The sequence below is a fragment of the Scomber japonicus genome, chromosome 7 (genome assembly GCF_027409825.1).
Source record: "Scomber japonicus isolate fScoJap1 chromosome 7, fScoJap1.pri, whole genome shotgun sequence".
Lineage (NCBI taxonomy): Eukaryota > Metazoa > Chordata > Actinopteri > Scombriformes > Scombridae > Scomber > Scomber japonicus.
This window is the reverse complement of record NC_070584.1, coordinates 18,152,864-18,166,686: the sequence shown is the minus strand read 5'-3', so window position 1 is coordinate 18,166,686 and position 13,823 is coordinate 18,152,864. Positions and strand designations below refer to the sequence as shown.

The window sequence follows — 13,823 nt, the reverse complement described above, 5'->3', positions numbered from 1 at the left end:
TTCCATCTGTTTGAGTACCTCTAAAATATTTTTAAGGGATGAAAGAATGAAAGTTTCAGGAAAGCTTCTGCCTGTATCAGACATGTTCTGATATGTCTGAATTGAATTGAGTGTTGTTCTCTGCAGGGAACACATATTATGTAATACCACAAAGAGATAAATGTTGAAATTAAGAGGTCGTCTGAGGTTGAGATGCCTTAGATGTGAATGGCAGCAGCTTACTCTGATGAGCCTCTAATTGCTTTGTACTACAGGCCTCAGTATACGTAGCAACTTCAGTGACAGTAAGAATGATGGAAAAGATTCCGTTAGATGAGGAATATTCTTTTAACTAAATATTGAACTGGGTTAGGGTTAGGGTTAGGGTTAGGGTTAGGGTTAGGGTTAACATCAGAAACTACAAGTGCATTCGCAGTGTTAAAATATAGTTCAGAAAAAGACATAATTTACAGAATCAATGTTTTTAATGTCTGTGTCTTAGTTTTTACACCTTTCAGGATATCTTACCAGTACAGCCCAGTTTTCAATAAACTATTTTTCTAATTAAATTTTTTTTATATGGTTAAAAGTAATCCTCCCTAAAATCTTGCAGTAACTGAACAAGTATTTTTCTGTTTGGGTTCAGTAACCAGTCAACCAGCTGCCATAGTAAGATATAACAACTGTTGGCTTTCATGCTTCAGTTCGTGAAGTCATTCACACAGGACGTGAGCTGTACCGTATCAAAGTCACTGACAAACACATGATAACATTCACTTCCTTAACTGCAACTATCAACAGTAAACTCTGTGTGCTCTGTTTATGTTAGATATGTTTACAGGGAAGTAGATGAGATTCCTGTCATAATTATTTTATTATCATACTCCCAACATTCCTTAAGTGCATATGCAGACCTCATCTGTCATATTAGCTTTAATAATGACATCACTGTGTAATGACATGGATGTGGACAGAAACAATCTGTTCTACTAAATATACTCAGTCATCTATGGTCTCATGAACCAAAGTCAGTAAAATTTGGAAAGAAGTCTGTTCTTCTTCAGATTATCTTCTTGTCAGCTTTTCTTTATCTTCTAAAAGTGAAATGTCTCACAAAGTAACCTGTTTGTTTTTTTTTACTTTTTGATCATGAAGGTGGGTCATTCAGTTTCCGCACAAGCTGTAACATATTGTAATGTTCATAAAAGAAACCATCAGTGAATTTTCCAGGCTTTTGAGGGTTATTGGACCTGTTGTACACAAAATGCTATCCTGTTATGAGTTTCATTAACATCTTTCTATTTATTTGTGTGCTCCTTTCTTCTCTAGTTGAAGCAGCCTGACAAGGCAGCAGCAGCGGCTCACACATACTTTCAGGCCAATCCAGAACATGTAGAGATGGGTCAGAACCTGGAGCAGTACAAAGATCTGCAGGGGGTCAAGGAGGCCCACTTTGTGGACCGAGAAGCCCGTCCTCACCAGGTAAGATCTTTGGATATAAGTATAGATTATGGTTGTTTTTAGTTTTGTTTCTTCATTTTGTGTCCTTTCTGTCCTTTTCTCACTATTATGAGGTCATTCAGTCCTTAGCAAGATGCCTGACCAGCGATAGTAGTTTTTCTGCTTCACGTGTTTCTGAAAAGGAGAAAGTACAGCTGTTGTCACTATACTGTATGAAGGGCCACTCGTGTTAATAGCCTTTGCAGATTAATGACTGCAAACTCATTTAGGCCTTTTAGTGTTGGTTGCAGTGAAGCTGCACTGAATGCCAAAGAGTTTTTGTGTACATTTGTGTGCTTCTCCAATGACAGTTTTTGACCCTTGCTGACCTCCCCTCTCACTTCTTTCTTTGTTGTCAAGTCAAGCTGATGCTTTGAGCTTCTACATTCTGACTTCTAACTACTTTGACCTGTTATTGTACCTTAATTAAACTTTTAAACACTCATTTTAAGTTATCTGTGTCCTCGCAGCTTCTCTTTCTACATAGCTCTGTGTGTGTAGATGCATACTTGGCATTAAAATTGTGTATGTCTTAATTCATTTTAAATGTACTCTTAAAGAAAATACATTAACCATACAAAAACTTTTTGGCAACTGTTCAGTCTTACTACCCATATCTTCCATCACTGTGTTTATTCCAAACAATGACCATTGCTCCTGCCTGGCTCCATATTTATTTACTGCTTTTTAAAATCTGTGATAGAGAAAAAGACATTTACTTACATATAGTATATAAACATATCAGGGACATCTTAACGCCCTGCTGAGCACCAAAGGTCATAAATACTAACCACATTGTTCCTCTTCATTCTCTCATCTCCTCTATCATAGTACTCCTTCACTGCAGGTGTGAGGTTATATGATAAAGGAGACTACGAGGGAGCTATTTCTCTGTTCGAGGAGGCTCTGGAGGAGTACTATAAAGCAGATGTGGAGTGTCGGGCCCTGTGCCAAGGACCGCAGCGGTTTGAGGGCCATGATCACCTTCGCTACCATTACAGCCTCCATGAACTCATATCAGGTAAGGACTAAAGTCTCAGTAGGTTTGCATAAACAGGAAACGCTAGTAAACAAAGTACCAACATGGGCACAGATGTGTTGTGGTGTTCTCTACAATATCAAATCATCAACGATTTACCAGACAGTTTTGATTAGGACCAGCACTTCTTAATGTTTTTTATTTAGATTGTTTACAACGACTTTATTTGTTAAATGTTTATGTTCAGGAGATGTTGATATGACAGCTGGTACTCATTTAAATACAGTGATAAAATGAACAATAGGAGGACAAGTAGTTAAAAGCTGTGTTTGTAAGAATTTACTGTAGCGTAATATTTTATAGTATTGTATTGCTGCACTGTAGAAATGGATGTTTAATTCGATTACATCTTGGATGTTGTGATGCATAAAAAGCATGCTGGGATGTTGTGATTTTCTGCTATCTGTTGATCATAAATGCCACCATGTTTTGATTGTGGTTTCCTGAATCCTGACTCAAGTTGAATCTGATGAGTCTCAGGGGTCAGTTCAGTCTAACATGAAAGCAAATGAGACTGTTTATTTCATGTTTGAAGCTTTTGATCAACTTATCGTGACTGTTTAACCAACACGTCTGACTGCACTGTGTGGCCCTGAGCCTTAGCTGGGCTTTGTTGTGCTGAGAGAACCTCGGGAGGCTTAGACTTGGCCAACAACACTCTTCATGCTCAATAGGTGATCAAATCTGCCTGGCAGTCACTTGGCACCGGATGCCAGTTGGCAAGAGGGCAAAGGACAGATGAGGGATGGCAACCATGTTTTGAAGAGTTAGTACCAGGGGTGAAATTAGGTTCCTAATGTCTATATTTAGTCGGGACTGTAGGAGGCCCCTACCACTATGTGGACCCTTGGGTGTTATTTAAATCTACTTATGAAGATGTTAAGATGAAGATGTGTTCAGCCAGTGTGTGAAAAGCACAGCAGAACCTGCTTTTCTAACTGGCTGCCCAAGTTAATGGCTGCCCAAGTTAATTTATTGACCTTGGGAATGTTGAGCTTGCACTTCATGTTTTGGCAAACTCTCACACACTAGATGACATGCAGATGCATTAAGAACCATCATTAAAAAATCTGAAATAACATAGTGAGATTGATATGCCCTGTGATATTCTCTGCTGTTGGCACTTATATTCACTAGACTTGCTCTGTTGCCAACTTCAACAGTCCAGGCAAAGAGCTTGAATGCACTCAAAACCACAAGAAGACTGCCTTCTTCCTCCTCTGTATCTCTGTTTGACTTCACTTGACTTTTCATTGGCATCAGTTCTTAAAGGAACATGCTGGTATTTTTAGCCCTTTTACTACAAATTGTTCAGGTTCTTTGGATTTGTGACGAAAATGTAGACCGTTAGACTCTCGATTTAGATTCAAATGCTTCTATATCTCAGACTTTGTTGGTTGACCATTGAACAGCAAAGCGTTCAATACTATTGGCTTAATATTTTTGTTTCCTCAGAGTCTGCATTCTTCTTATTCTCTATGTTTTGATCTATTGATCTGACTCTTAAAAGTTCAGAGCTTCCCATGAGCACCTGAACACATCATCTGACTAACTGTAAGTTAGATTTCACAAAAATAGGCACCCGCATTCAAATCATACAAGTAGTATAGTGGTAATACTGGTGTGATCCTGTCCTTCTCTCATTTTTGCTGCTACTGCTCTTTTTGTCTGTAGTTCAATGACAGTCACAGTAAAATAGTTACAACTCAATCCAGCAGCCACCAGCATTCATAAACTGGCAGCTGCAGAGAAAAACCTTTGCATTATTTAGCCATACAGTTATAGTTTACTTGATAATAACAAGCATTAAGCCCATATTTGACGCACCTTGTTGTCATATTATTAACCTTACAATATAGTGTAGAGCCAATATGAGTCTGTGTGGCTTCTCAGTGTAGAGTGGAGCATGTTTGACATGGAGGGATGCGTGATAACAACATTATCCTAACAAAACTTAAACCTAATTAAGCAATTATATTTTTATACATATGCAGTAACTTTTGGTCACTACTGCTTTTGTTCATATGAATCAGGCCTTTTTTCCTGGAAATTGAGGCAGGTTGTGTGCAGAAGCCACAGCTTAATTGCTGACAAGTGTGCTTTGTCTCAAATATGTATGGCCAGGTTGCATAAACAAAGAAAAGACAGCTAATTAGTTTTGGCTGAGCTTTGCTTTTCTTAAAATCAGAGGATTATTTTCCATAGCACGGCTGTAGAAAAGGCTAGGATTATGAAATGTATTTGTGTTCAGTATTATGTATTTTGAAGGTAATATAATCTGCTAAAAGAAAGAAAAATATCTATTGAACCTGAAACTGCATCCCTATACAGTTCTGTATAATTCTGGTATAATATGATTCAGTCTGCTCCTCAAAGACTAAGTGAAACAGACCACAATTCTGCTGACTGAGAGTGTGGAAAGTAGTGCTGCAGCTGCTCAAGAGTGACCTCACTGTACATACACACTCACAACATGTACACACACACACACACTCACTCGCACACACACAGACAAGCATGCCATAACCCAGTCTGCTGGCTTTCCTCACAGGGCTCAACATAAGGAAATGATATGTAGCTCCCTGTATAATCTGTCTTCAATGAAGGATCAACAAACAACAGGATTTATCGCCACCTAAGGAATAACAAAGACGTGAAAGCACTACACTGTTATAAAGGGAACAATCATTTGATCTGCCTCACTGCAACAGCATGACATGATGTTGGAGTTGCTGTCTGCCATTAGATACAGCTCATCAGCTCATTCTATTGATTTTTTCCTCCAAAAATATGTGTTCAGATGAATCCTAAACAGACCTTTCTCCTACATTGAACAACCAACAGGGATCAATAGATATTTACGACCTCTGATGCGCTTAAAGAGCAATTTCCTGTTTCAGCATCTGTTTTATACAAGTTGTTAGGCTACGACAGTACCTAAACAAGCCCTACCCCAGTAGTACACCCTAAGAATTAAAGAAAGAAGGAAGACAATGGTAATTCAGAGCTGATGTCAAACCCAGTGGCGAGTACCTGGCAGCTATGCTTACGGTTACTACAGCCGTGTGACATTCCGGACCCCCCGCAAGGATGTCTCCCCTCAGTGGTCCAAAGAGACCAAGCGTAGCTCTAGTGAGCCACCAGCCCGCCCGTGGTGGTAGGTATAGTTCAGCTTTTATTGGTGTAGTCGTGAAGAGAGAGAGGCTTTCCAATCTGGTGTTCCGTCAGTCTGCGCACTTTCCTGGGTTGGGCAGCTACTCAGTCCGTCCCCGCGTTGGGCACGCTACAATTTAACCGCCTTCCAGTTGGAAACTCGGGTCTGATCTCTACGCGGCCTGGCGTCGCCTCTGATCACGTGCTCTCTGTGATTCACTCTGCCGATCGCCTGTGCCCAATTATCAATCAGTCACTCCCGCCAAACAAATGGGCAGGAAGTGACCTCTCACAACAGACAACCAATAACCTGCATAGCTGCAAACTCTCAGGTTTCCCACCCAGCTCTGAAAGGAAAGGAAAACCCCAAACCTATCCGTAACAAAGTGCTCATCATTTTCAGTGTTGGGACACATTGTAACACTCAGTGGGGCCCCGAACAATACATATATATATGTTGCATAAATAAAGATGTGAGTGAAATGGCATGTTGGAGTTAGTCAGTATCTGTTTTCCACTTTCTATCTTCAACTCTGAGTTCAGACATATTTTTACTTCATTTCATCAGTGTAATGATTAATTCTCTCCTCAGAATTTGAGATTAGCTGCTATTAGTTTCCATTGGACTGTCTGAAATGCTAACAAGTAATGGATTATTTTGGGTCATTTTTTAAGCGTGTAAATGACAGTGGTCCTTACCTGATATAACACAGATGATTTCACCAGAGTTAAAGGTTGTAAACATGAGACAATATTGTAATAGTGGCCATTTTGAATTGGTGCATTAAATTAGCAACAGAACACAGTCTTGACTCAACAGGCCCAGCAATATAGTCATATACTGTACACCATACAATGGTAACTGTAATCTAAACACTGTAATGGAAGCTGGTGGTCACTGTTGGGTTTTTTGGGGGGGGGTTTTATTTTAAAAAGCAGCAACACTCTTCAATGTAGGGTATTGTAGGTTTTTAAGTCTGTGTAAAGCAGTTTATTCCTCAAATTGGATTTAGTTTGTCAAGTTAGTTTTCTAAACAATAGAAATGAAGTGCTATGACAACTAGTTTGGGCTTTCTTCTCACGTTGTATAAAATAATATAAAATACCCTCACTTCACTTATACCTGTAATGTGAGCGCTGGTATGAAGCCCCTAACCTGATGCTCAACTTGTAGCAAATATTAAGAAGCCAAATGTCAAGCTTACTATCTCAAAGTTATGTTGATGAAAACTGATTTCACATTGTTTTGTTACAGATCACTACACTCAGGCTCTGCACTGTGAACACGAGTGTGTGAGAGACCTTGCCACCCGGCCAGGCCGCCTCTCACCCATGGAAAACTACCTGCCTCTGCACTATGACTACCTCCAGTTTGCCTACTACCAGGGTAGGTTGCTTGAATGCTTAAATGGTCTTTGAATAACCCACAGACATATATTTAGACTATTTTGTGGATACAGTGATGAATTTAACCACCTCTAAGATATACAACCACTTTTTATAACACTTTTCAAGTTCCCAAACATGAAATCTATCTGACTATCCTCTATGTAATTATGATGAAAGAGGATGGATACACCCATAGCTCATACACTCAAACGCACACATACTCACACATACTCATACATGCACATACAAGAACCCACAGTGACCACAAAGAGCTGCTGACCGGTCATGTCAATCAACAGTAGACTACACCCTGTTAGTAGTGTCACATTGTTTCAAATGGAGTATTAATGATATTATCTAGTGTTTGTATTTCTGCATATGGGTGTATCCAGACTCTAAGGCGGGTGTGAGTCCCTCTCTAGACAACAGTGTTGGCACAACAACAAAGAGTAGTTGTGAAAGACAGGGTGCTGAGTGGTATGATCACCAGATTATACTTAATGACCCATAAGCATGTGTCTCTTAGAAAGCAAAGTGGATCATTGGGTCTGTGCAAACACACAGAAAACAAGGTTTTGATTCCTAATAGCCGCTGATTACTTATTTTAGTTATTTTAAATGTTGCATCACTGCTGATTAAAAAATACATAATAAATAATAAGACAATTCAACAATTTTCATTATATTACACCCCATTTATTCCAATTATGGCCTGCATTTTTCCAGGAAACTATCATTATTATCATTATTATTATTATTATTATTATTTTTTTTTTTTTTTATTATTATTATTATTATTTAGTGGCTGTTCTATAATTACATACATGTAATTCTGTAATTGCCTCTCTATATATCAGTTATCATCATTACTCATTCATTTCAAATTTGACCGCCACATAAAGGAGTTATAGGAAACAACATGTGCATTGTGCAAAAGATGGTATGACGTTTTTAACTGTCTTCTTCTTTAAAACAATTCTCAGCTAAAAAAATTGGTTTTGGTGTGCTCTAAACAGAAACAGCTGCTCTTCTTCGGTTGCACCCCAGTTGTTGACACATCTGTGCCTGTGTCATTAAAACAATACAAGTGTCAGCAAATCAACCAGAGAATATAAATATTATAACTTAATCTAAACTATATGTGATCTAAATGTGCTATTGTAGCGTGGTGCAGAGTGAAGCGACCTTCCACTACACATTTAATTTGAATGTCTTTATTTTTGTTCTGCAAAGAGCAAAAATATGTATTTTATATCACAGTTCGCCACACACACACATCTTAACTTCCGACTGAAGTGTGTGTTCTCATTCACTGAACAGATTCACTGTTTTAACAGAAACATCATGAACATCTGTACCAACATCAAAACAATAAATCATGTGACTGTTGTATCTCTAGTCTCGGCCAGTTTCATCATGTACATTCAATATATCAACTTATTTAGCAAACACACAGTATCAATCACGTCTAAACATTGTCAAATTAATCATGTATCTATTTTAACCTATTTATGTATTTATCTCTGAACTACACGAGCAGTCCGGGCTGACCGGCTCATAGTTTTCCCGGTTGCTCGCGGTAACTAGGCAACCAGTGCTAACTACAGGCTAGCCGTTTTCGGTACGGTACATTGGCTGAGTAACGTCTATAAACAACAATACATGACGTCCGAACGGGATAACAAACCAGCACATAACACATTCACCCACTCGTTACACATCTCTAACGCTCCCTTCTTACCTGCAAAGAGCAAAAATATGTATTTTATATCACAGTTCGCCACACACACACATCTTAACTTCCGACTGAAGTGTGTGTTCTCATTCACTGAACAGATTCCCGCGTGACTTCTTTATTCCTGAACACATCGTGTAGCGAACGCGCCCTCTGCTGGTCGGAGTTAGTACTGCACATTCCTAGGGAACTACATTTTTCAGACAATAAACCACTCTTTTCTCACCATAAACACACAGACAATTATTAACACACTCTCAACATGAGCTATCCTGTATGTAAATTATATTAACCATGTAAATAATAATAATAATGTAGGGATATTGGCTCTGTATGCCACACTCTCCCCCCCAATAATAAATGTCTCCAGACATTTCAGATACCCAAAGTGTACCTTTTCACCACACATTGAATTTTCTCACTGAAACATGGTATTACTTATTTTAAAGTGGCACTTGACATTCAATTCAATTAGTACCCATTTATCAAAAGTATCTGACCCATTTAGATCTATACCACTAAACATCAGTTACTGTACTCTGGACCCCAAAATCAGATCAACTCTCAAATGTAACAGAACTCATATCGGCCTCAATTCTTTTAGTCTGTCACCAGTCTCTTCGTTTGTACAGTATCAGTTCAATATGTTCTCCCGGAATTGTCTCTTCTTCACAGTCCATGGAATTTCACCATTCTACTTTTCAGAGTCCATTTTCTCTGAGTTAGAGTCATGTTTGTGTAATGTGAGTTCAACCCGTTACCTCAATGTCTAGTGATGCCCACGGTCGCCACATGACCGGTGGGTTGCAGGCTGGGGATATACTCCCGACATGCAGGCTCTCGGCATCTGCTTCCACCCACGTCGGCTCACCCAAGGTATTGTAGGTCAGCATTCGGGGACGGTGCCTGTGTCGCTGCGGGTAGCTGGTCACTGGAGGAGGATCAGGATCATCTTCCTCTGATGACTCTTGTAGACCTTCCCCAGGCTCTGCGTCGTTCTCACCGTCTCCATCAGCTGTGATACCTCTGTCGTCAGTCTCTGTCTCCTCTTGAGCAACCGTCGCATCTTCCAGATCTGGTGCTCCGTCTTGCATCATCAGAGCTGGTGCAAATGGCTCTGCCTCTGGATTCAAGTCTGCAGCTCTCTGGCTTAGTTCTTGGTCGTCTGGGAAACGGCACACCAGCTCCACTTCATCACTGCTTTCACTGTCTGAGTTCTCCTCTGATTCGTTGATTTGTCGTTGTCTTGTTCTTGTCCGTGTCCGTATTTTCCTCTCTTGTGTGGCAGGGGCAGGTTCCGGTTTCCCTAAGGGCAGACTGTCACATGGGAGGAGGAGGTTTCTGTGCAACACGCGGCTCTTACCTCCTCCCTCTGGTGCTACTTCATACACCGGGCTGTCACTGCTCCTTCTCTTCACCACCACATGCACTTTAGTTTCCCAATAGGACCGCAGCTTGCCAGGGCCGCCCCTCTCTGACAGGTTACGCACAAGCACCCGTCCACCAGGCTGTAGGTCGGCTCCATGTGCTCTTTTGTCGTAGCCTTTCTTTCCTCGTAGAGCTTCTCGGGCCGCTGTTTTGGAGGCGATCTCATAGGCTTGTCGCATTCGGTTTTGCCAGTTCTGTACATACTCAGTGTAAGTCTCTTTTGCCTCTCTGGGCTGTAGGTTGAAAAGCAGATCTACAGGCAAGCGAGGTGATCTTCCGTAGAGCAAATAGTAGGGAGAGAACCCTGTGACCCCACTGCGGGTGCAGTTGTACGCGTGCACCAGTTTTGTCAATGAGCTCTTCCAATCAGCCTTCTGTTCACTTGTGAGGGTGCGGAGCATTGATAGAATAGTTCTATTGAATCGCTCACACTTCCCGTTGCCTTGGGGGTGGTAACATGTTGTGTGGGATCCCCGTACGTCACAGCTCCTCTGTAGTTGGTCCATCAGCTGGTTGTCAAACTCTCGCCCCATGTCGTGGTGAATTCTCTCTGGGAATCCGACGCGGAGTGCAAAGTCATTGAATAGTTTGTCAACAACAGTTTTGGCAGACTTATTTTTCGTGGCGTAGGCTTGGGCGAAACCAGTGAAATGATCGATCACAATAAGAATGTACTCAAACCCCTGTTTGCATGTCTCTAAGTGTAAAAAGTCAATGCATACGAGCTCACCTGGGCGTGTTGTGACAATGGTTGTCATGGGAGCCCTGGTTGCTTTGTGAGGTCGCTTTGCCTTGAGACACTCACACTCTTGTGTGACAAAGTGTTCTATGTCAGAGTACATACGGTCCCAATAGAATCGATCTTGAATCAGGTTCAAAGTTCTCTCGACCCCGAGATGTCCCATTTCTCTGTGAAGCTCGTGGAAGACTGTTTGGTGATGCTCTTTTGGGAGGACAAGCTGTTGTTTATCTCCTGCTTTCCTAAAGAGAATTCCATCCTCATTGACATACAACTTTGCCCACTGTCTCATTAATACTCTGACGTCCGCCGGTTCTGCTTTAAGAGCTCTCCTGGATGGGTGCTGATTGTTCCTCTTATAATGCAGAACTTGGCCTATGACCGGATCTCTTTTCTGACTGTCTCGTATCTGTTCTGGTGTCAGGGACTTGGTTCGTGGGTGTGCACTCGCATCTCTCACTAAGTCTAGTGTTTCTATGGGGACTGTTGCTACCCAGACTGGGGGAGTGTCTCCCTGCACACCGACTCCCTGCACTGCTGCACTGAACACTTCCTGACCCACCTCCTCTGTACACTGTGTCATGAACGCATTTATGTCTAATGGCATGCGGGATAGGCCATCCGCATCTGCGTTGCTTTTTCCCGGCCTATACTTAATGGAAAAGTCAAACTCGGATAGCTCACCCACCCACCTATGACCCGTAGCGTTAAGCTTAGCTGTTGAGAGGATATAGGTTAAGGGATTGTTATCTGTATATACCACAAAGTGTGGGGCATGATAAAGATAATCCCGAAAACGTTCACATATCGCCCATTTTAGTGCTAAAAACTCTAATTTTCCCGAGTGCATGTGATAGTTCTTCTCAGGTGGTGTTAGAGTCCTGGACCCATAGCCTATAACTACCATCTTGCCATCCTGTCTTTTGGTGGTTATCTGTCCACTGTATAGGAGTGTTAGGTGGGAGGTTACCTTTCTTCCTGGTTGTGGTCCTGACCTTCTCTCTTTTCATTTGATCAGGTGGTGTTGAGAGCAGCTGGTAGAGAGGCTGGGCTATTCTGGAAAAGTTTGGGATGTATGTTCGGTAGTATGAGAGGAATCCCATTACTCTTCTCAGCTCTCCCACTGTTGTAGGCGCTTTCTCCTTTAAGGCCTGGACTGGGGCCACCTCAGATGGGTCCATAGTGTAGCCTTGTCCCGACACCAGCCGTCCCAGAAATCTCACCTTCCTCTTCAACACCTCACACTTGCGGGGGCTGAGCTTAACCCCGTGCTCCTGATATCTCTGCAACACAGTTCTCAGGTGCTCAATGTGGTCCTCAAAGCTTGGGCTATGGACCAGATTGTCGTCCAGATACGGTTGACACATGACATCTCTCAAACCACGTAAACAGTCTTCCATATTCCTCTGAAATTCTGCGGGCGCTGCACTCAACCCGAACGGGATTCGGAGCCACTGGTACAGGCCCCAGGGGGTTATGAAAGCGGTCAGGGGCTGGCTTTCCTTGTCCAGGAACCCCTGGTGATAAGCCTTTCCCTGGTCCAAGACGGAGAACCAGGAGCTGCCAGTGAGGGAGTCCAGCATGTCCTGGATTCTGGGTATGGGGTGACGATCCGGGACTGACTTTTTGTTCAGCTCTCTGTAGTCACAACACAGTCTTAAAGTCCCGTCCTTCTTTCGCACGCACACGACCGGTGAGGCGTACGGAGAGCGTGAAGGAGTAATCCAGCCCCGATTCAACAGGTCCTGGATATACTCTTTCACCTCCTGGTGTAATGGTTTTGGGACTGCCATGTATGTTTTTCTTACTGGAGTAGTGTCATGCAGGGTGATGTGGAGTTTCAGTGAGGGGATTGAGCCGATGTCATCATCATCGTACGCGAACGCGTGACACTCCTCTCTCAGCAGCTGCTTTGTGATCCTCCTTTGCTCCTCGTTCAGATGACTGAGGTCGACCGGAGGGTCCCACCAGGCAGGTTTCTGTTTCTTTGAGTTGTCACCGCCTGGGGATGATGCTGTATTAGTTGGTGGCTTTAATCCCTCTCCTCTGTTCATCTGCTCCACACTGGCTGCATAGGCAGTTTTGACTGTTTGCAGGTGACCAAAAACAGTGCGCTGGGCCAGGGTTACACTGTGTTTGTTTGTGTTGGCGATGGGGACTGGCACATAACCTGACCTGTTACTGGGGACTCTGACTAGACCCTCCTCTATCACTACCCCCTCTGGCAATGTCGGCTCTTCACTTGGGACTAGAAGCAGGTCTTGGCCCTGATACTGAGCCCCAGTGTTGACGTTAACATACACTGTGGTGACCTGTTCAGCGCCTAGGGTAAGTGTTCTTTTTCCTGTGTGTATAATTCCTACATCTTCCTCACTAACAGGGGCATGGATAAGCTGAAGTACTGCTTGTGCTGTCTTGACTGTTATCTGGAAGGCTTGACACACAGTATGGATGGTCTCTGTCTTTGTTGTCTGACTACCCTCTCCCGTTATTTCTTCTATCACATTGTAGCCAATTATGGGCTCTGCTGCTACGTGTGGGTCACTTGACACTAAAATAGGGACGAGAAGTGGCTTTGTCAGAGCAGATTCTTTCCCTAGTCTAAACTCTACCTCCACCCAGCCCATGAAGGGGATCTCAGTCTGGTTGGCTGCCACTCCCAATAAAATGTCTGAGCCTAACAGTTCACTGAGAGGTCGCACTGTGCTGTGTGGTAAGTGCAGCTTTCTCCACTCTTCATTAATGATGGTCGCCTGAGCGCCTGAGTCCCATAATGCTACTACTGGAACCGTGTCCAGTGTGCAATGGACAGTGTGTCTCTTTGCGATCAACTTGATGAGTCTTTCCTTGCGTCGTGGTGG

General features: G+C 42.5%; 1 protein-coding gene across 1 annotated transcript in view; it reads left to right on the top strand.

Moving 5' to 3' along the window:
• Nucleotides 1-13,823, top strand: part of p3h2 (prolyl 3-hydroxylase 2) — a 64,912-nt gene that overhangs the window by 41,124 nt on the left and 9,965 nt on the right. Inside the window, exons 2-4 of the mRNA XM_053322466.1 lie at nucleotides 1,309-1,461; nucleotides 2,311-2,500; nucleotides 6,927-7,058. Coding sequence (XP_053178441.1) covers nucleotides 1,309-1,461; nucleotides 2,311-2,500; nucleotides 6,927-7,058 — 475 coding nt within the window. The remainder of the gene's footprint in view (nucleotides 1-1,308; nucleotides 1,462-2,310; nucleotides 2,501-6,926; nucleotides 7,059-13,823) is intronic.